At 37.8% G+C, this 23,933-nt stretch overlaps 1 protein-coding gene and 1 pseudogene across 1 annotated transcript; both read left to right on the top strand.

The window, feature by feature from the left end:
• Positions 1 to 336: 336 nt before the first annotated feature.
• LOC120091711 (putative receptor protein kinase ZmPK1) lies at positions 337 to 2,916 on the top strand. Its single transcript, XM_039049823.2, has one exon. It carries the CDS (start codon positions 368 to 370, stop codon positions 2,780 to 2,782), a length of 2,415 nt encoding a protein of 804 aa, XP_038905751.1. The 5' UTR covers positions 337 to 367; the 3' UTR covers positions 2,783 to 2,916.
• Positions 2,917 to 3,539: 623 nt separating this feature from the next.
• The window catches only part of LOC150032796 (uncharacterized), a 53,790-nt pseudogene continuing 33,396 nt past the window's right edge, over positions 3,540 to 23,933 (top strand).

The following is a 23,933-nucleotide window of genomic DNA, read 5'->3' as shown; positions in this document are numbered from 1 at the left end:
GTAAATGTCATTGGGTCTCTATAAAATTAAACTTGAAAGTAGAAGGGTTCATTATTACATACTAAGTTGAATGTCTAAATGCACTAATTACTAACTTGGAAACCAAAGTTTATGTACTTAAAACTATCAATCTCTCCACCGATCGCTCTCAATAGAAATCTTTCCAAATACGAAAATTTCTGGAAAGTCAGCCATTAGTGGCAGTAGCCTGGCTCATGTTTGACATGATTTTTGTCCTAACTTTTGGCGTTTCCTTCCGGTCATTGACCAGAAAAATCAAACTCCAGAGTCTGGCACTCATAAATACTTGTATAATAATGCTAAATCTTTGTTCACAACAGAACAATCAAACTTCACAATTCTCAGAATGTTGGCTTCTCATTTGTTGCTTTGTCTACTAATTGCTGCATTCTCCTCTGTTTATGCAGCTCCATCATTAACGGGACTGCGGAGGCTGGCTTCAGGAAACTCCATATCCGTGGACGACGCAAACCAGTTCCTCATTTCTCCAAATGGAACCTTTTCATCTGGGTTTTATCGTGTAGGGAACAATTCCTATTGTTTCTCAATATGGTTCACAAATAGCTTCGATAAAACTGTCGTATGGATGGCTAACAGAGACAAACCCGTTAATGGACGACAGTCTCGATTGACCCTCAATTTCGATTCCAATTTGGTTTTGACCGATGCCGACGACACCGTCGTTTGGTCAACCGACACAACTTCCGACGGCGAAATTGAGCTTCGACTTCTCGAAACTGGAAATCTCGTGGTGATGAATCAATCCCAACATTTCATTTGGCAGAGCTTCGACTTCCCCACCGATACTCTTCTTCCAACTCAACGTTTTCTCAAAACATCAACTTTGATCTCAATGAGAAGTCCAGCCACATATTTATCAGGCTTTTATTACTTCAAATTCAACGATGACAACGTTCTGAATCTCATTTTCAACGGCCCTTCACTCTCTAGTATCTATTGGCCTTATACTTTGGTACTCGTATTCGTGAACGGCCGAACTCCTTACAATAGCTCCAGAATTGCAATTCTAGACGAGACGGGAAGCTTTAGATCGAGTGACAAATTCGAATTCAATGCTACAGATTATGGGGTTGGTCCAAAGAGGAGATTAACAATGGATTATGATGGGATTTTGAGATTATACAGCCTTGATGAATCGACCGGAAACTGGAAGATCACGTGGCTTCCGGGTGGGAGAATCGATGCGTGTATGGTTCATGGGTTATGTGGAGATTATGGAATTTGTGAATATAATCCAATTCCAACTTGTACTTGTCCACCTGGTTTTTCAAGAAACGATCCTTCAGATTGGACAAAAGGGTGTAAATCCCCTTTTAATTTCACCTGTGATTCCAATTCTAATTCTTCCAAGGGAGTGGATTTCATTCCTCTTCCTAATACGGATTACTTCGGCTATGATTGGGGTTATGCCTCAGGCGTGTCCATTGAAATATGCAAGAACATTTGCCTTAGTAATTGCGAGTGCTCTGGTTTTGGATATGCAATGGATGGATCAGCACAATGTTATCCCAAAACCGCTCTCCGTAATGGGTATCGAAAGCCCGACACGGCGGTGCAAATGTTTATGAAGGTTCCAAAGGGTTTAGGAAGAAGCTGGTTGGAGCAAAATTCTTCAAGTGAATTGAATTGTTCGAATTCAGAGCTTGTTCTGAACACTCATATGTATGGGGAAAAGGGCGATAAGTTCCGATATATGGGTTTGTTAATAGGATTGGTAGTGACTGTTGGAGCGAGTGAGCTTATTTTCATTGGTTTTGGATGGTGGTTTATTTTTCGAAAGCGGGTGAATGAAGAATTGGTTAATATGGGTTACATTGTATTAGCCATGGGGTTCAAAAGATTCTCGTATGAGGAAATGAAAAGAGCCACAAAAAATTTCAAGCAAGAGATTGGAAAAGGAGGATTTGGTACTGTTTACAAAGGAGAATTGGAAGATGGAAGAGTTGTGGCTGTGAAGAGATTAGAAGGCGTTTTACAAGGTGATGCAGAGTTTTGGGCAGAGGTTAGTATAATTGGAAAGATAAACCACAAAAACTTAGTGAAATTATGGGGTTTTTGCGCTGAGAAACACCATAAAATGTTGGTATATGAGTATGTAGAAAATGGATCATTGGACAAACATTTGTTCTCGGATGATTCAATTGAAGAAGTAACGTTGGGGTTGGAACAAAGATACGAAATTGCAGTTGGAACAGCAAAGGGTTTGTCGTATTTGCATGAAGAATGTCTTGAATGGGTTCTTCATTGCGATATCAAGCCTCAAAACATACTTCTTGATGAGGGTTTGGAAGCGAAAGTTGCGGATTTTGGAATGTCGAAGCTTTTTGGAGAAATTAATGAAAGTGGGTTTTCAAAGGTGCGTGGGACAAGAGGGTATTTAGCTCCGGAATGGATGATGAATCTTAAGATTGATGCAAAGGCAGATGTTTATAGTTATGGGATTGTTGTATTGGAGCTGATTAGTGGGAAAAATGCATCTAATTTTCAATGGTCGGGCAATGAAGAAGAAGGGGAATGTACGGATTTAGTGAAGTGGATAATGAAGAGGATTGAAAAAGGTGAGGTTAAGAAAGTGGTGGATCAGAGATTGAATGTGGAAGATGGAGAGCAAAAGAAAAAGATGGAAATATTGTTGAAAGTGGCCGTTGAATGTGTAGGAGAAGATCGAAATTCGAGACCTGCAATGAGTCAAATTGTAGAGCTTCTTACTTGCTACGAACGAGATGTTGTTTGTAATTGAAAAATGTTATCCTTACGCACAATAATATTGGCATCCCAAGTTTATGGATATATTAAAAATATGAATATCCATGAATATTGTTGTAAATTAAAAAATATATATTTAAATTGATAGTTATGTTGTTAACATTTAAATTTAATTCACTACAAGAAAAGGAGGGTTTTTCATTTTAAGCTATAGAATAGAAAGAGAAAAAAAAAAAAAGGCAGAGGCAGGAGATAGGAAAAAGGGATAGGCGGGTCTTGAGAAGTGTCCTCCCTTCTTCTTCATTTTAATTATTCCATTTGGTTTCTCCCTCGTTTCTTTCAATTTTCTTCCTCCTTCCCCCGTTTGTCTTCTTTTTCTCTTGCTCTTCTTCCTTCACTTCTTTATCTATAACCAAACACCATCTCAAGATTCTCAAGCTCGTTTGAAAAGAAAACGCTCTTCATCCTCGTCCAATCACTCATCTTCTCCTCGTTCTAAAGAAATCCAAGTGCCAATTCGCAAATCTCATCCGACATGTTCTTGAGTTAGGGTTTCTTGTTCTCTATTAATAACCCACAATAAGTTTTTTGTTTTTCGAGTGTTGATTCTGGTGTATGCCTGTTGGTTTCAAGTAATTTGACTTGATGCCCTTTAACACCCACGAACTTGGTTGATCTGCTAGAAACTAGTGTTGGGGCACCATCCAAAGTGGAAGATGAAGACCCACAAGATCGGTGGTAGAAAAGAAAATTGGCAGTGAAATCCATATATTTGCACAAGCAGGACTGCAATGGCAAAGCACGACTCCTATAAGGGTGATTGTTGATTCTGACTATTGCTTAATGTTGGGTTATACTATCTTGTGTAGGCACAATTAATCAAGATCAATCCCGAGTTGGTGAAGAAATGGTTGAGGAAAACTCTGTTTCTTTGGGGTAAAGCTCTCTCTATTTTTCTCTCTTATTTGATAAGCACTATCAAATCCTCGATGTGTATATACTCCTTACTCGATGAGTTTCTGCTTGTTACTCGATGGATTTTTGTCTTCTTTCCTCGTTGAGTTTTTGTTCTTTCCTCGATGGAACTCGACGAGTATTAATCTTTTATCTACCCTACTCGATGAGTATTAATCTTTACTCGATGCAACTTGATGAGAGAAATTCTTGACTCGATGCTACTCGATGAGAGAAATTCGTGACTCGATGCAACTCGATGAGAGAAATTCTTTACTTGTTATAACTTGATACTCGATGAGAGAAAACATTGTGATTTAATTATAAGATTTATTTTTTCATTGATTTGCAGAGAAACAGCTGAAGATTGAAGAAGATAAAGAGAAGAAGATGGAATATGCAGAGTTATGTGGTTCGACCAATAAGCCTACGTCCATGGTAAGATTCTCTTTCTTTCTCACTTGAAGATTGCTTACAGCAGTTGTTGTTTACAGAAAAATAGAAAGTATGATGATGCTCTCTCTCTCTTTTTTGGTTCTGATCAATGGTATCTATAACACATACCATCTGATCGTTACAAGATAAAATTTGTTATGTAAACTAAACTAGTTGAAATGGTATTTGAGTCACTATTTATACAAATTCTCCACCTTTACTCTAATGCCTGCAATCTTTTATCTTCTTGATTCTGACTATTCTATTTACCCTGTGTCTGGAAGTTCGAAACCAACTTTTCTAGACATTTGATTAATTTAAGTTTTGATACTGGTTTTGTCAACATTATTTGCCGTGTTCTCTAATGTGTGAAATTTTATGATTTCTATTTCTCCTGTCTCAACTTTGTCTCTGATGAAATGATACTTTATATCAATATGTTTTATTTGAAAGAGTAAAACAACATGCAGCGGAAATATCAAGGATCCATAAGTTTTCTAATTCACTAATTTTAGCAAAAACTAAAGCATGCTCTTCTCAAAAAGTGAGTTTTCTGAACATACCTTTGATAAACTCTCTAAGAAAACGCCTGTTCAGCTGCTGTCTTCATTTGTTATCAATGTGAACCATCTCAAAGCCTTCCTTACTATACTTTTGGAGTTTTAGGCAGAGTTGTAGGACTCAAGAACAACTTAAAGATGTGAAGAAACCAGAGAAACTCGCAGCAACACAACTGAATAAGACAGCTTCTTCAGAAAAAATTATCTCAAAATTCTTTGATTATTCTACTCTCCAACAACTCCAATCTTCTTTATATATATTTGATGAACATGCAAAGAGATGGAGTGCATGGCTTACAGCTCATGCTTAGAGAATCAAAGTCAAGAAGATAGTGCATTTTGTGAGAGCATAAAGATGATGGTAATAGAAAATACCCATTTTCCATTTTTATGCAACTTGCAAACGATTTTTTATTTACTTTTTAAAACAAAAAATGATATTCAATCATTTTAATTCAAAATTTTATTTTCTTAAATTAATTTAATATCAAATATTAAATTAATTTTTGCACAATAATCATCTTTATATATTTAAATCATATTTAAATATTTATTCTCTTGTTCCGTTTAATTTGAACGTTTCAAATTAATCTCTCAAGCTATCCTAAAGCTTATCCATTTACTAGCCAGTAGGGGGACCTTGTGGCCTACAGATCATGGGCTCCAACAATTCAAGATTAATCGGCTAAACTCATTAGTCCGATCTAATCCCCATTCGTTAACTAGAGGGACACTCCACTATAGCCCATAGTTGAACTCCCCTCATTGTAGATATATTATGTCCACTTAATAACCATAATCGGTAAGTTGATCCTTCACAGGTTGTTCGTAATCACAGTTAGGTCAAAAATACCGTTTTATCCCTGTGACTACATCTTGTTCCTTAAGTTCATATTCATCCTCTAATGAATAATTCTGATTCGTAATCTCTTTGAATCAAATCCTTTCTCTATCATGAGAAGGTGGGGTCTCGATTGTTCAAGACCTGGAGTCAATACTTAAGAGAACAACCTATCTGCTAACCCTAAATAGGGTAGGAGTGAATTTCATCTTGCAAGGTTATGTCCCAAGCTATTCATCCAGTTTTATCCCAAAATGGTAAGCTTATTGAGCAGTTCTGTTAGACTACTCTCAAAGGATAATCTCGAACAAACAGGAGTTCATAGCTAACTTAGGATTAAGATCGAGTTAACCTAGGTTATATAATAAATGAAAGAGTCAGTTTTAACAGTAAACGGTCGTTATAAAGAAAAGTGACTATTTTCGTGGTCCAGTCTATATGCAAACTCATTGCATAGGATGCCCCTACTCTCATGTCTCAACATGAACGATTTGTGGATCACATCGTTTGTAGCACCTTACAACTTCTTGTAACAACTACAGAGTGGGCCACATCCAATAGTATTACTAGGATGAGATATCTAATTTCATCCATATACTTATTAGACCATTTAGGCTATATACTGTCAACTTAATCCTGTTTATGTCACTACATAAAGTTATAACATTCAGACTATAGCCAAGGATGCATTTATTGGATTTTGATAATAAGATGCAAAATCAACAAGTCATTGTTATTGATTAAATAGAATGTTTAACACGAACTGCGAGTTCTAGGACATTCCCAACATTGTTCTAGTGTGGTATTGTGGATTTCAGGATAAATGTATAGCACTTTGGTTGCCACAGTAGAGTCTTACCACTGTTTGACTTAATCCAAAGTCTTTCAACAATCCCTTACGCCACAATGCCTCTTTAAATGCTTCAGTTAATGCCATATACTTAGCTTCTATTGTAGATAAAGCTAATATAGGTTGTAATGTGGCTTTCTAGCTAATTAGATTAGGACCATAAAGAAATAGATAGCCTGTTAGGGACCTCTTTTCGTCTAAATCACCAACATAGTCAACACCCCATATCCATATAGCTCTAAGTTTGGTACAACTGATTTTTGGTAGACAAGTCTTGAGTTTTTAGACTAAACTAAGTATCTTAGGATCCATTTAGTGGCCTCCCAGTATCTTTTACCTGGGTTAGACATATACCTACTAACAAGACTAGATGAGTATGAGAGATTAGGCTTGGTAGAAATCATTAAATACATTAGGCTTCTGACTGCCTAACTATAGGGTATAATTGACATTTGTTTTTATGTTCTAAATCAGAATCTTTAGAAGAGTTGACTAAGGATAACTTGAAATGCTGAGCAATAGGCAAGCTTACAGGTTTTGCATCACTTAGGTTGAACCTTTTTAGGATCTTCTCACAATAGTTAATTGGTTGATGCTTAAGATAGACTTCTCCCTGTTCCTTAGGATTTCAATCATTAGAACTTTGCTTCCTTCTCCCAAGTCCTTCATGTCAAACTCTCTTTTTAGGAGGTTTTTAACATGAGTTAAGTCTTCCATTGATTTAACTGCCAGTAACATATCATCCACATATATGAGTAAGTAAACCTTGTCCTTGTATGAACTTGTAGTTACATAAACACATATGTCATAGGAACTTCTTTTGAATCCAATGCTAGATATATAGTCATTGAACCTTCTATACTAGCATCTAGGTGATTGTTTCAGCCCATAGACTGACTTGTTGAGTAAGCAATAGAGATTCTCTTTCTCTTTAACTTCCAATTCCTTAGGTTGCATCATGTAGATTGTCACTTCTAGATGTCCATGAAGGAAGGCCATTTTCACATCTAATTGATATAATTCTAAGTTATTTTGAGCAACCAAGGATAAGAGAAGCTTTATAGAAGTTTTTTTTTTTTTTTTTTACAACTTGAGAGAAAATCTTTAAGTAGTCTATTCCTTCCCTTTGTGTAAACCTCTTTGCAACCAATCTTGCCTTATACCTATGTTTTTTATCACATGATGCACCTTCTTTGAGTTTGAAAACCCATTTTGAAGCTACTGGTTTATAAACCTTAGGCAAAGGAACTAAAGACCAAGTATCATTCACATTTAGTGAATGCATTTCCTTATTCATGGTTTCTATCCAATTCCTCGCATTAGAACAACTTGTTGCTTCTTCAAAAGTTCTAGGTTCTTGGTCAGTAGGAGCCACAACAACATTTAGAACCAAATTCATATAGTTCATTTCAGTATACCTTGCTGGAGGAGTAATGGTTCTCCTTTGTCTATCCCTCGCTAAGACATACTGACCCAAGTCTAGCTGCCGATTAACAGTCTCTTGTTCCCCTTCTTCTTTCTCAACTTTTTCTATGTCACTAGGTAAGTTAGGTTTTGTTGGTTGCTTAGTAGTTAACTCCACCTCAATTCCTATGCTAGATGTCTCAGCTTCATCCTCAAGCCTCTTATTCTTTAGCATAAACATCTCATCTTCTCTAAAGGTGATGTCTTTACTAATTATGAACTTCCTCTCTACTGATGCCACATTTTATAGGATTGTATCAGCAACAGCGGAAGCACTAGGATCATCTAAGTATGCTCTTGCAGAAAACAAGTGAGTTTCAAGACATACCTCTTGTAGAACTTCTTCAAAGCTCATTCTTCAGCTGTTATCTTCTCCAAATATTGTTGCAGATCACCTCAAGATCTTCCCTACTATTCTCTTGGTACTCTAGATTGAGTTGTGGGACTCAAAACAAGCTTGAATGAAGGGATGAAGAAGAAAAGCTCACAGTAGCAATCTTAATGAAGACCCTTTTCTTTAACCCGAATTTTCTCTGAAATTCTTTATAGATTGCATACTTGAATTTCACTCCAATTTCTTCATTATATTGTAGATCAACATGCAAAGGAACGAGTTGCATGAGTTGCAGCTCATGCTTGGAGAAGACAAGGCAAAGAAAAATGCTTTTTGTGTGAGCTACTTAGGTGATAGATAATGTTTTGTTTTTTCTTTTCAATTTTATCTCAAAAATCAAAACTTGATTTCAAAATTCATTTTGATTTTAAAAATGAAAAATAAAATTAATTTGTTTAAATACAACTTAATTGATCTAATATCAAATATTAAATTAATTTTTACACAAATCCATCTTTAGATATTTAAATCATATTTAAAAATATATAAACTCTCCTATTCCGTTTAATTTTCAAATTAAATATAATTATATTTCATATAATTATTAATTTTCTTAATTCTAATTTCAACGTTTCAAATTAACTTATCACGCTATTCTAGAGCTAGTCTGTTACGAGCTAGTAAGGGGACCTCATGGACCTACAAATCATGGGCTCCAACGATCTGATATTAATTGGCTAAACTCATTAGACAAGATTAATCCCCATTTGTTAACTAATGGGTCATTCCACTAAAGCCCATAGTTGCATTCCCCTCACTGTAGATATATTATGTCCACATGATTTAAACATAATCAGCAAGTCGACCCTTCACAAGTTGTTCGTAATAACGGCTGGGTCAAATATCTGTTTTACCCCCGAGATTACGTCTTATTCCTCAAGTCCCTACTGATCCTTTAATGAACAACTGGTTTGTGATGCAATCACTAAATCAAACTCTCTCAGCCCAATGAGACGGTAGGGCCTCTTGTTCAAGATCTGGATTCAGTACTTGAGAGAACAACCTTTCTTTTATCTCTAAATTGGGTAAGCGTGAACTTCGTCTTGCACCCTATGTCCCTAACTATCTATCTGGTCTTACCCTTCAAATGGAAGTCTTATGGAGCCAGCACTGTTGAGTCAACCCTCACCTATGAAAATCTAAGGGCAACCCCGAATAAACAAAAGTTCATAGTTAGCTCAGGATTAAGATCGAGTTACCTAGGTCATCTAGGTGAAATAGTCAGTCTTATACAGTAAACAACATTATAAAGTAAGATTGACTTATTTCTTGGTCCTAATCTTATATAAACTCATTGCATAGAATGCCCCAACTCCTCATGTCATAACATGTATGAATTAGGATCACAACGTATGTAGCACTTTATAACTCTTTATAACAACTACAGAATAGGTCGCATCCAATGGTGTTACCAGAATAAGGTACCCAACCTTATTCATGTACCATAGATCATTTTGACTATTTACTCGAACCTGGTCCACTATTATGTCTTCACATAAAGTTCAAATACTCATACAATAGTCATGGGTTTTAGTTTATTGGATTTAGACTTTCATACAATTTATGAAATCAATAATAAGTATATTAATTATAGAAAATGTTTATCATTTTACAAACTATGAGTTTTAGGACATAAAACCCAACACATTTTAAATCTTTTGACTCCCTCTGTAAAGCCTACAAACATGCACTTAGCAGCCCTGACCTTCAACTTTCCTTTATTTTCATGAACAAACCCTACACACTAAAAAATATTAAGGTTATCTAGGTTAGGAGGATGATTAGTCCACTTCTTCTCAAGAGTAAACAACTCTATAGATGTGTGAGAGCACCTATTCAAGGTGTAAACAGTGTAAGCTACAGCTTGTGCCCAAATGTTTTCACTTAGGATATCATCAGAAAGCAAATATCTTACCCTTTCCATTATAGTTTTGTTTAACCTCTCAGCAACCCTATTCTTTTGAGATGTGTACCTCATAGTCCTATGCCTAGTTATACCATTATTAGTACAGTATTTGTCAAAGTCCTCACTACAAAATTCAAGCCCATTGTCAGTTCTAAAGTATTTTAACCTTGTAGATGTTTGGGTTTCTATCATAGCTAATTCTTTAAAACTTCCCAAAGACTTGGTCCTTAGTTTTAAGGAAGTATATCCAACTTTTCCTGGTAAAATTCATCTATTAAAGTTAGAAAATACCTTGAGCCACTAAGTCTTGGTGTAGGGGATGGTTCCCATAAGTCAGAATGAACATAGTCCAGTATTCCTTTAATGGTATGCTGAGATTTTGTGAAGCTCTGTTTGGTAGCTTTCCCTAAAATACAAAGTTCACAAAAGGAAAGATGCTCACTGATCCCTTTAGGCAGTATACCCTATTTAGACAGTGTTTGCATCCTTTTTACACTGATATGGGATAGTCTTTTGTGCCACAAGTCTGCCTCTGTCAAGTTTGCTGTTGAAACAACGTAGGCACTAGTCATCATCTCTACTCCTTTTACTATATAGAGATCATTGACTTTTCACCAACTAAAAATACCTTAGAATACTTAATCATTTCTAGGATTCCATCCTTTCCTCTGCACTCACACCCAATAGAGTCAAGCATACCCAATATTGGGAATGGTGCCCTAAATCTCCTTATAGTCTCGTAGTTTGTAAACTCTATATGAACATATTGTTATTAATAAAATAAGTGTTATTTTATAAGCATTTATTCAATCCAACCAATAAACTAATATCCAAGGTTATTTTATGTAAATTTAAACAAGTATGTAGAACATACATATGGATCTTGTTTAAATAATAACCTAAATGGTCTATAGTAGATGGATAAGATTGGGTACTTTATCTTGGTGACACTACGGATACATTCTGCTTTATAGGTGTTACAAGTGTTGTAAAGTACTACAAATGATCTGATCCTGATCATTAATCTGGAGACATGCAAGTGGAGGTATACTATACAAAGAGTTTGTATAAGACCAAACCACAAAATGGTTAGTCTCTTTATATAACACCGTTGATAATAGAGACTCATATTTCACTAGCATGACCATGGTGACATGACCTGGATCCTAAGTGAGTTGGGTACTCCTGCTCATGAAGGCGGGCCTTTGATTTGTATGGGTGAAAATGGCTAGATTGCCAACTCAACAAGCCTACCATTTTGGGAATTCGTCTGATTGGGGAGTTGGGAACTCAGCTTCACAAGATGAAATTCACTTCTTCCCCGATCCAGTGGTAAGTGATAACGGGCAGAAATGCACGTTATCATAGTGCTAAGTTATTAAACAATGTTGGATTGTGTTGATGAAAAATGATAAATTGCGTCCATTAAGCATAAATTCTATAATATTACGGTCGCATGCATCAGCACATTGGAACTATTGATTTTTATATTTTTTTTGTTCAGAATATGCGTTAACGAAATGCAAAGAATGCGATCATAGGAATACATCGGTCGAGCGCAACTTCACCGAAAGACTTTGTGTTGATCATGCTCACAAACATCCACCCAAGAAGAATCACCGCAACATGGTGAATGCATCCAGACGAAAGGACAATTAAGATCGATGGGACAGAAAGCTGACGACAGTCGAATCCAAATTAAGTTGACAGCCGATAATGATCACAAAGTACATCCAGCTTTATCGGTGACAACTATCCGGCGCATCAGTCAGGAATCAAAGCTGTCCCATCTGTACAACCAGGAAAGAGAAGCTTCCTTTCACCTTTGATGCCCTATATATACCAAGTGCATTATTCAAAAAAGGGATTAAGCAGTCGATTACTCCATCACTTTATAAGTTCACACCTCTGTTCATAGTTTTCTTTTCCATTTCACGGTGGAGCAAGAGAAGAGTGGTGACGCCAGAGATCGTCCAAGGCAGCTCGAGAGAGAACCTTGAGGTGTAAGAGTAGAGAGTGGGTTGACTCTCACGAAAGTGAGAATATCTTTAGAGCATGAGTAGAACAGTGTAACACCTGGTGGCAAGAAATTGCTCCAGGCTCTTTACTATACTGCTTCATCTTTCATCTATTCAATGGAAGTTCTATTTCACATCTGCTCACTCTTCTAAATACGTATGAGTAGCTAAACTAGTTGAATGGGTTGTGAAGAACTAAGCTAACATGATCTAGGAAGTTCATTGCTTGTGATTGTCTTGTTTTATGCTATGCGAAACATCCCTTTAGAGTTGCTCGAAAGAGAATCTAAAGAAAGAACCTAATGTCTCGAGAGAGCTAGGTTAGAATCTGACTTGAAATAGCAAGATTAGGCCTGCATAAACAAGAAATAGGGACCTAGAGATAAGCTCTATTTGTCAACTTGCATCGCATGCATCCTAGGAATAGGAATGATATTATTGTGAATGTCATATTGTCATTGCATAAATAGAAATAGAGGTTTATGTGTAAACCCTGTAGACTTATCGCATATTTATCGCATGCGTTCTAGCCTTAGAAGCCGTGGCATTCACACCGAGAGGTGGTTTACCATTGTATGCATGTTGCATGATCGCATAGCATGAACGCAACCTAGGGAGTGTTAGCCGAAACCCTTCTCAACCTGTTCACCGCATATTCATCGTATTTCCCATTGCCAACACTTTTCGAACTCTGCTGCATTTATGATTATTTTCATTAACGGAACAACAACTCAACACTTATTTATTTAATCGGTTACCACAAGTTTTCATAAAAATCTCTAATGCAACTATTTTCACAAGTCTCTGTGTTCGACCCTGGACTTACCAGAAAACTCAGAGGAATTTACACTTGGATTCCGCTAGGGAAACTTGAGTGCACAATGCTATCCATCAACACATATCATCCACATTTTCCACACTTAATAAAATAACGCATCAAGTTTTTAGCGCCGTTGCCGAGGACTACCGCAAAATAGTTGTAAATGGTAGTTTGTGTGAATTCTTTGCAAAACTCTTAATCTCTGGCGAACTACAACCCAGAGATTGAGAGAACATTTCGAAGGAGACTAAGGAACCGCCAACAGCAACCACAATCCGATAAAGAAGAGATGGTGGAGCCGCCTAGGAATGAAGCACCAAACAACAACAATGTCATTGCAAATCCAATTCTATTGGCCAATAATCGCAATAGGCTCATTAGGGACTATGCATTGTCAAACCTCTATGATTTCTCTCCGGGAATCATGAGGCCTACCTTATACGAAAGTAGATTTGAAATGAAACTAATGATGCTGCAAATGATCCAGGCTGCAGGTCAATTCGGAGGAAGGCGTGGCGAGGATCCGCATGCCCACCTCCGAAGTTTTATTGAAATCTGCAATACTTTTGTGTTCCCGAACATCTCTGTTGAGGAGGTTCGACTAACGTTGTTTCCATTTTCTCTTATCAGGCTAGGAAATGGGCCTACTCGCTCGAACCAGGACAGATCACTTCTTGGGAGCAAGTGGTGAATAAGTTTATGAAGAAGTATTTTCCACCCATAGAGAATGCAAGACAAAGAAAGCTTATTACTAATTTTGAACAAGATATAGTCGAATAACTCAACGATGCCTGGGTGAGGTTTAAAAGGCTGATCCGAGATTGTCTTCATAATGGGCTGCCAGACTGCCTTCAAATGGAAATTTTCATCCACAGTTTGAATCCTGCTTCGCAGATCACTGCCAATGCGGCAGCAGCTGGTGGTCTGCTTGACAAAACTTATGATGAGGCGAAGAATATCCTGGATCGCATCTTCAGGAATCGTGAAGACTGGAGGGAGAGCAACCAGAGATTAAGACTCGAAAATTCTGACGCAAATAACAGTGCTATTGTTTCATTGCAAAACCAAATGACCACAATGATGAATTTGATTCAAGGAATGACGATCAGCAGCCCAACACCGCAAGGTGGGCAAATCAACGCAATAAGTCAAAAAACCACAAGGTGTGCGACTTGCAGTGATGGGCATACGATGGAAGATTGTCCATAAAATCCACAGTCTGTATATTTTGAAAAGAACAACCTATTTTCCAATACCTACAACCCTGGGTGGAAAAACTACCCAAACTTTGCTTGGAAGAATCAATAACAAAATTTTCAATCTGTGGCACAAAAAGAAGGCCACCAGGGTTCTTTCAATGCAGCAACGGTCAACAGAGCAACCAAGCAAGTAGCTCACAACAACTACCGCAATCTTCTTCCCTGAAGGCCTATTGAAGCAATATATAGAGAAAAATGAGTCGGTGCTTCAAAGTCAGGCTACATCCATCCGTAACCTTGAATTGCAAATGGGCCAGATTTCAAATGAGCTCAAAAGTAGACCACAAAGGGCACTACCAAGTTCAACCGAGCTTCAATGCAACCCAGGGGGTTCAGGTAAGAAGCAATGTCAGATTGGGACATTGCGTAGTGGAAAGACTATGGAGGGAGAAAAGAAGGAGCAGAACAGATCAACCTCCATCGCAGTTGAACCTGAGATTGCGGCAACGCAAGAAGAAGAAAAAGAAAATGAAGTAGTAGAACCTGAGGTTGCGTCAACCTCATAGTCAAATGAAAGGGGAACCGTGAAAGTCCAGTTACCACCTTTCCCTCAGAGGCTAAAGAAGAAGAAAAACGAAGAGGTACGGTACCAATGCTTCTTATCTATGTTAAAGCAATTACATGTTAACATTCCTTTCAGTGAAGCGATTGAAGAAATGCCTGCCTATACCAAGTTTCTGAAGGACATGGTAACCAAGAAAAGAGACGCTAGAAAATTTGCCACGGTGGCACTAACGCAAAGTTCCAAATCTATTATCCCACCGAAGATGAGCGATCCTGGGAGCTTTACTATTCCTTGCTCCATAGGAGGACTCTATATTGAGCAAGCCCTATGTGACTTGGGGGCCAGCATAAATTTGATGCCACTGTCAATCTTTCGACAACTAAATGTGGGGCAACTTGTGCCCACATCCGTGACTCTCCAACTGGCTGACAGACCTCTGGTCATCTAGAGGGTAAAGTGAAGGACGTGCTGATCATGATTGATAAATTTATTTTGCCAGCTGATTTCATCATCCTAGATTATGAGGCCGATAAAAATGTGCCCATCATTTTGGGGCGACCTTTCCTATCAACGGGTCGTGCTCAAATTGATATGCACAAGGGCGAGATCACTTTGAGCATTAACGGACAGAAGCTCAAATTTAATATAATTCGTGCCATGAAATTTCCTAATGAGGAAGACCTGCCAGATTCGGTAGATGACTTGAATTCGATTGAAGAAGAAAAGTTTGATGAAGAGTATGCAGAAGAGGATGCCGACGCATCCATAGCTGCCTATAATGTGATCATAGAAAAACAAAAAAAAACAAGGAAGAAGAACCGATCGCAACGCAAGAAGAAGAGTCGAATGAAGAAAGAAAAATAACGCAACCTTCTCTCGTGGAGCCACCAACCCTTGAACTAAAAACCCTACCAACACATCTGAAGTACACATTTCTGAGGCATAATGAGAAGCTGCCAGTAATAATTTCCTCTGCGCTAACGCAGATCAAGAGAATGCATTGATAAGTATTCACAAAAAGCATGTGCGAGCAATCGCCTCGTGTACTGCATGCACCACATTCGTCTTGAGGAAGACCACAAAGCAACCATTAAAAATCAACGCAGACTTAACCCTGCGATGAAAGAGGTCGTCAAAAAGGAGATTATCAAGTGGTTGGATGCGGGCATTGTCTATCCCATTGTAGATAGCACGTGGGTCAGCCCCGTGCAATGTGTGCCGAAGAAGGGCGGAATGACGGTAGTCCCCAATGAGAACAATGAATTAATATCGCAGAGGACCATTACTGGATGGCGCATCTGTATGGACTACCAAAATTTGAATGCGGCCACAAAGAAAGATCATTTCCCTCTGCCATTCATCGATCAAATGCTGGATAGATTGACAGGGAATGATTTTTACTGTTTCTTGGATGGATACGTCGGGTACAACCAGATTATGATAGCTATTGAAGACCAAGACAAGACCACATTCACCTGCCCATATGGGACATTCGCTTTCCGCTGCATGTCATTCGATCTCTGCAATGTGCCAAGCACGTTCCAAAGGTGCATGATGGCAATCTTTTCAGATTATCTTGAGGACTTAGTAGAAATATTTATGGATGACTTCTCCGTTTATGGGAACACTTATCAAATCTGCCTGGCCAATTTGGAGAAAATTCTAAAAAGATGTGAAGAGACGAACCTGGTGCTTAATTGGGAAAAATGTCACTTCATGGTGACAGAGGGTATAGTGTTGGGGCACAAGATCTCTCGAGAAGGGTTAGAGGTGGACAAAGCAAAGATCGATGCAATTGAAAAGCTTCCACCTCCAACCAACGTAAAGGCAGTGCGAAGCTTCTTGGGGCATGCTAGATTCTACAGATGATTCGTTAAAGAATTTTCTAAGATAGCAAGACCATTGAGTGCGTTGCTAGAGGCAAACAGAAAGTTTGAATTTGACAACAATTGCCTCAACGCATTTCGAATTTTAAAGGATGTGCTGATTACCGCACCCGTCTTAATTACGCCGGATTGGACACTATCGTTCGAAATCATGTGCGACGCAAGGGGTATGTGATGGGAGCTACATTAGCGCAAAAGAAGAAAACAATTTTGCACCCCATTGCATATGCGAGTAAAACTCTGAACCCTGCTCAAATTAATTATACCACCACTGAAAAAGAGCTTCTGGCTGTGATTTTTGAATTGGAAAAATTTCGGGCATACTTGTTAGGAACCAAGGTATTCATTCATACTGATCACTCGGCAATCAAATATTTGATGACAAAGAGTGACGCAAAGCCGAGATTGATCAGATGGGTTCTCCTCCTTCAAGAATTTGATATCGAGATAATTGATCGAAAGGGGACAAAGAATCAAGTTGCGGATCACTTGTCCAGAATGGACAATCCCGAGGTTGACCACAAGGAATCTGAAGTGAGTGTCGTGTTTCCAGATGAGCAGCTATTTCACCTAGAAGAACTGCCCTGGTATGCGGACATCGTTAATTATTTAGTCTATGAAAAATTTCTTGAAACTTACACTTACCATCAATGGAAGAAGCTCAAGAATGAATGCAGATACTACTATTGGGATGAGCCGAATCTGTATAAAAGAGGTGCATACCAAATCATTCGATTATGCGTACCAGATGTTGCTCAACAACGCATATTGTCATAGTGCCACGATTCACCTTATGGAGGGTAATTTAGAGGACAACGTACTGTGGCCAAAGTTTTACAAAGTGGATTCTTTTGGCCTTCATTATTCAAGGATGCTGCTGACTACGCAATGAAATGTGATCGGTGTCAATACACTGGCAACATTTCCTGGAAGAACACAATGTCGATGAATACTATCCTAGAGCTAGAATTATTCGACGTAGGGGGGATTGATTTTATGGGACCATTCCCTCCTTCAAACAGTAAGCACTATATTTTATTAGCCATTGACTATGCCTCCAAGTGGGTAGAAGCAGTTGCATGCGCCGCAATTGATGTGGCAGTAGTCTCCCAGTTCCTAAAAAAAATATTTTCACGCATTTTGGCACTCTCCGTGCTATCATAAGTGATGAAGGATCACACTTTGTCAACCACAATATAAAGGAACCGCTGCGCACGTACAATATCCTCCACAAAGTGGCCACCGCATACCATCCACAAACAAATGGCCAAGCTAAAGTGTCCAATCGGGAAATTAAATTGATACTTGAGAAGGTAGTCAAACCTTCACGAAAGGATTGGGTAATGAAGCTTGATGATGCGTTATGGGCATACTGAACTGCATTTAAAACACCTATAGGAATGTCTCCCTATGCTTGGTATTCGACTAAGCATGTCACTTGCCCTTGGAGCTGGAATATAAAGCATTGTGGGCGGTCAAGAAGCTAAATTTCGATTTAAAGAAAGCAGGGAAAGCGCGGAGAATGCAATTAGTCGAGATAGAAGAATGGAGGACCAACGCATATGAAAATTCGAAAATTTATAAGGAGCGCACCAACCGCTGGCATGATCAACGCATATGCGGCAAAAACCTCCAAGTCGGGCAGAAAGTCTTTCTTTTCAATTCACATCTGCGACTCTTCCCGAGAAAGCTAAAGTCTCGTTGGTCCAAACCGTTCATAATTCGACAAGTACTTCCACATGGCGCGGCGAAATTATCAAATGACGATGGTACCAACATATTCAAAGTCAATGGGCAGCAAGTAAAAGCAAACCATGGAGAAGACTGGCATCACCAAGTTGACTCCATGGAACTAAGAAACTTTGAATAAAGAAGGAAGTAGGTGGTCCCTGCGTTGTCACATGATCGCAAATTCTCAGGGATGCAAGTTTTGGAATACTTCAAGTCTTCAACTCTTTTTTCCACTACTCAGAATCTTCACTATCTTTTCAGTTTTCAGTTCTACAAAAAAAAAAAAGGCCTTTTCTTTTGATTAAAATAATTTGACCCTCTCTTTGTTTTCCTTACAACGATCGAGGCACTGGATTGCAGGAACGTACGCAAAGCAACACTGATCTTATTCCATCACCGCAACCCAACGAAGAATGATCACCGCAAGGTGGATGCGTCAATACAATGCTGGCGACAGCGCTAAATTTGGGGGTGTACCTTTCCTTATCTTTATTTCAAATTTTGCACTATCACATCGCATTTCGCTTTTCAAAGTTTTATCACCTCATCCTTCTTGATTACCGCAACCATTTAACAAGTAGATAAATTTAGTAGTTTACCGCATTCTGTTTCTTTTCCAAGTAAGATTTCAATGATGAAAAATATGCTTCTATTTCTTTCGTATATATTAAAGTCAACTTAATCTTAAGATAGTCACCTCATAAAATATTTCTAGAAGTTAGGGGTTTGCTAGCTTTCTTTCAAACTCACTTTACAACGCATTTTAGAACATCGCATAACTTATTTTAATCTTTTGGAAATGGGGACATTGCCGCATTTTAAATTTGGGGGTGATGTATTTATTTTCGACCTTTCTATTTTCGGTTCTAAAAAAAAGAAAACATTTGTGAGAATAACAACTCCACTGTCAACGCAAAGGGGAAGCCCATGTTGATAAGAGTTAAGTTGTGAAAATCATTTACCCGTAGTTGGATGTCTACATGACACATGTGAGAGCAAGCCAAAATGAAAGTAAGTTACCAAGATCAACGCATAAATCAATGACCGTAACTCCAATGCCAAATCGGTATGAGTTTAGTCTGAGAAAGAGTGCATTGCTCGTAGTTAGAGGTCTGCATGAAACCCATAGGGGCAAGCCAAAACGAAGGCAAGGCACTCGGATTAGCGCAAGGTCAGAAAATTTTCTTTATGAAATAAATCATGCGATGTTCGGAATTTAAGTCCTTTTGAAAGTTAAACTTGCAGTCCCTAGGTCTTAGAAATATTTTAAGAGTTGACTTGAATAAGACTTAAGAAAATTCTAGTATATAGGATTTGAATGAAGTATTCTTGAGAAATCTAGGAAAATAACTTTGTGGTGGACTTGCTAAAGGAATCTTTAGCTTATGCTTGAGGACAAACATTGTTTAAATTTGGGGGTGTGATAATGGGCAGAAATGCACGTTATTAGAGTGCTAATTTATTAAACAATGTTGGATTGCGTTGATGAAAAATGATAAATTGCGTCCATTAAGCATAAATTCTATAATATTGCGGTTGCATGCATCAGCCATTGGAACTATTGATTTTTGTATTTTTTTTGTGCAGAATATGCGTTAACGCAATGCAAAGAATGCGATCATAGGAATACATCGGTCGAGCGCAACTTCACCGCAAGACTTTGCATTGATCGTGCTCGCAAACGTCCACCCAAGAAGAATCACCACAACATGATGGATGCATCCAGATGAAAGGACAATTAAGATCGATGAGACAGAAACCTGACGGTAGTCGGATCCCAATTAAGTTGGCAACTGATAACGGTCACAAAGTATATCCAGCTTTATCGATGACAACTATCCGGCACATCAGTCACGAATTAAAGTTGTCCCATCTGTACAACTAGGAGAGAGAAGCCGCCTTTCACCTTTGATACCCTATAAATACCAAGTGCATTCTTCAAAGAAGGGGTTAAGCAGTCGATTACTCTATCACTTTATAAGTTCACACCTCTGTTCATAGTTTTCTTTTCCATTTCACGGCAGAGCTAGAGAAGAGTGGTGACGCCGGAGATCGTCCAAGGTGGCTCGAGAGAGAACCTTGAGGTGTAAGAGCAGAGAGTGGGTTGACTCTCACGAAAGTGAGAATATCTTTAGAGCATGAGTAGAACAGTGTAACACCTGGTGGCAAGAAATTGCTCGAAGCTCTTTACTATACTTGCATTGTATTTCCGTACTTCAACTTTTATCTATTCAATGGAAGTTCTATTTTTACATCTACTCACTCTTCTAAATACGCATGAGTAGCTAAACTAGTTGAATGGGTTGAGAAGAACTAAGCGAACATGATCTAAGAAGTTCATTGCTTGCGATTGTCTTGTTTTATGCTGTGCGAAACATCCCTTTAGAGTTTCAAGAGAGATAATCTAAAGAAAGAACCTAATGTCTCGAGAGAGCTAGGTTAGAATCTGACTTGAACGAGAAAGATTAGGCTTGCATAAACAAGAAATAGGGACTTTGAGATAAGCTCTGTTTGTCAACTTGCATCGCATGCATCTTAGGAATAGGAATGATATTATGCAGTCGCATATTTGTGTGAATGTCATATTGTCATTGCATAAATAGAAATAGAGGTTTATGTGTAAACCCTGTAGACTTATTGCATATTTATCGCATGCATTCTAGCCTTAGAAGCCGTGGCATTCACTCCGAGAGGTGGTTTACTATTGTATGCATGTTTCATGATCACAAGGCATGAACGCTACCTAGGGAGTGTTAGCTGAAACCCTTCTCAACCCATTCACTGCATATTCATCGTATTTTCCGTTGCCAACACTTTTCGAACTCTGCAGTATTTATGATTATTTTCATTAACGGAACAACAAGTCAACACTTATTTATTTAATCGGTTACCACAAGTTTTCATAAAAATCTCTAACGCAACTATTTTCACAAGTCTCTGTGTTCGACCCTGGACTTACCAGGAAACTCAGAGGAATTTACACTTGGATTCCGCTAGGGAAACTTGAGTGCACAATGCTATCCATCAACACATATCATCCACATTTTCTACACTTAATAAAATAATGCATCGATTAGTAGATAAATTTCTCCCTTAAGAGCTGATTTTTGGTCTTGAACATAGTGGTCACACCCTCTCGTGAGAAGAGAGGACTCCGTGATAGTGGGACTATGACTTATTGTTTATTAGAGGAATCAATTGTACTTAAGAAGTTAGATGTAACTACAGGAGAAAAGCAGTAAATTGGCCCAGCTGTACTTACGAGCGATTTGTGAAGGGTCATCGGTTTGTTCATTAGTTATATCCAATGAACATAGAAATATATCTGTAGTGCGAAGAATGCAGCTATTGGTCTTTAGTAGAGTGTCCGACAGTTAATGGATGGTGAATATCGTGATTAAAAAGTTTAGTCAATTATTCACGTACTGTTGGAGTTCAAGCTACAGGTTCATAAAGTCCCCTTGGTAGCTCAACGGATTTAAGTTGAGAATTAGATTTTGGGTTAGTTTGAAGTGTTCAAATTAACAAAAGGAAATTTTATTATATATGATATAATTAAATTGATTCAATTATATATGATATAATTGATGTAATGTATTTGATACATTATTTGATTGGTGGAATTAATATAATATGATTTATATTAAATGCCATAAAATAGGAAAAGAATTATGGTTTATATGGTGCATGTGATGCAATATTTAGACTATAGGTTATAAATATAATATGATAAGATTTATTGTATTTATTTATAATTTATTAATTATATGATCATTAATATTTATTTTTCTAAATAATCGACCTTGGTGGGTTGTTATACACGGTTTATGGTAACTGTGAGATAAAAGAAAAAATTGTTTTTCAAGTCATTTAGTCGAATCGTCTCACAAAAATTAAATATCGAGTAAAAGGTGTTTTACTACATGATAGCTTAACAGAGTCTATACGATCGAGTATCAAGTCTATACGATAAACTTCTTCCTCTATATGATTGTTGTTCGCTTACTCGATCGCATATTCGATCGTTTACTTTCTCCATTCCTTTATCCAAAATCATTTAGAGCCCACATCGAGAATACCAAGGTAATCTTATGGTGGTGTCGAGTTTTGTTTGAGGATTGAGTTTAACTCACTGGTGATTGAGGATTTTCCAATTGCTCATTGAGTTCGTGCTATTGGATGCATTGGTGATTGATCGAGGGAAATACGTGAAGAAATGGTTTTTCAAAGGTATTTTTACTCGATCCTTTGTATTTGATTTAAGAAGCATGTTGTAATTTATCTTTAATGCATAATTTTTTTGGTTTGATTGTAAATGTTTATGTTCTTTCACAATGGAGTTTGGAACGATTCGCTTCCACTCAGTAGTCCTCTGGTTTTAAAGTTCTTTTAATTGATATCAGAGCCAAGTTGTTTTGATATTCAAAATTCCATTGTTGTATTGAATTTCATTTACAGACTTGGTGGGTTTTAAGTGATCTATAATGCATTCAAGTGTTAGATGTATTTGTGGATGTTGATTGATGGATGATTTCGAGATAATTGCATTTGTTTAAAGCTTTCTTTACATTTAAAAAAGTTAATTTGTAAGGGCCCCTGTATTCAAGTTTTTATTTTGTTTGAGTCGTTTGTGATGAAGTTTCAGACGCATGGAGATGTTGTTTTCTTTGAGGAAGAAGACCAGTCGTTGGTCGCATCATGTGGCTTAAGCTAAACGATCGTTTAGATTTGGCTATGTGATCTTGTAGAAAAGTTCTACTCGATCGTGTAGTATTTGCTAAACGATCGCATAGCACTCAGCGATCAAGTAAGGAGTTTACTTGATCGTGTTGCGTTGGCTACTCGATCGTGAGGACCACTCAACGCATGGCACGCACGCTAACGATCGTGTAGGCTAGCATGCTTATCGTATAGTCACTAGCTACACGAACATTTGGTACACGATACTCGACACCTGCTCCTCAATCATTTAGACAATCATGCTCATCACATAGTCATTGTCTGCTCGATCGCATAGCATGCATTACTCAATGTACATTGCACGATCGTGTGGCCTTCATGCTCTTCGCATAGTCCAAAGGCATGCGATCCACGCTACACGATCATTTATACTTGATAGGTGTTACTCGACGATCTAAAGGAGATGCTACACGATCAAGAGACGAGGCTTCGCCTGCAGTTGAAGAACCAATTCGCCTGTTTGAACCGGTTGACTCGATGTTTTTTGTAATAGTTCGCTTTTCTTTCTGGTTTTGAGGCTAATTATCCTGGTCCATCAATCTTTTAAATTTGTAAAAATGCGATTAGAAATTAGATTAATCTTTTAAATCAGTTTAATAGGATTAAATTGATTTTAATAAAAGATTAAATTTGTAAAAAATCTATTTATAAGGGACCTTTTATCTAAGGTGGGTTTTGGCTAGGATGGGGTATTTAAGCTGACTAAAACGGAACACCCCTATCTGGGAACTTACGTGGAAAAGTGAATAAGATAGATTTGCTATAAGCATGCAATTGTTGATTAATATTTATTAAAGTGTTTAATGAATGTTGATAAAAATT

This window comes from Benincasa hispida, chromosome 11 (assembly GCF_027475165.1).
Source record: "Benincasa hispida cultivar pf3 chromosome 11, pf3_genome.v1.1, whole genome shotgun sequence".
NCBI lineage: Eukaryota > Viridiplantae > Streptophyta > Magnoliopsida > Cucurbitales > Cucurbitaceae > Benincasa > Benincasa hispida.
This window is presented reverse-complemented; position numbering and strand designations above follow the sequence as displayed.

Excerpts from the sequence above, each read along its gene's own strand:
- LOC120091711 (XM_039049823.2), top strand. The coding sequence starts at position 368 with ATGTTGGCTTCTCATTTGTTGCTTTGTCTACTAATTGCTGCATTCTCC.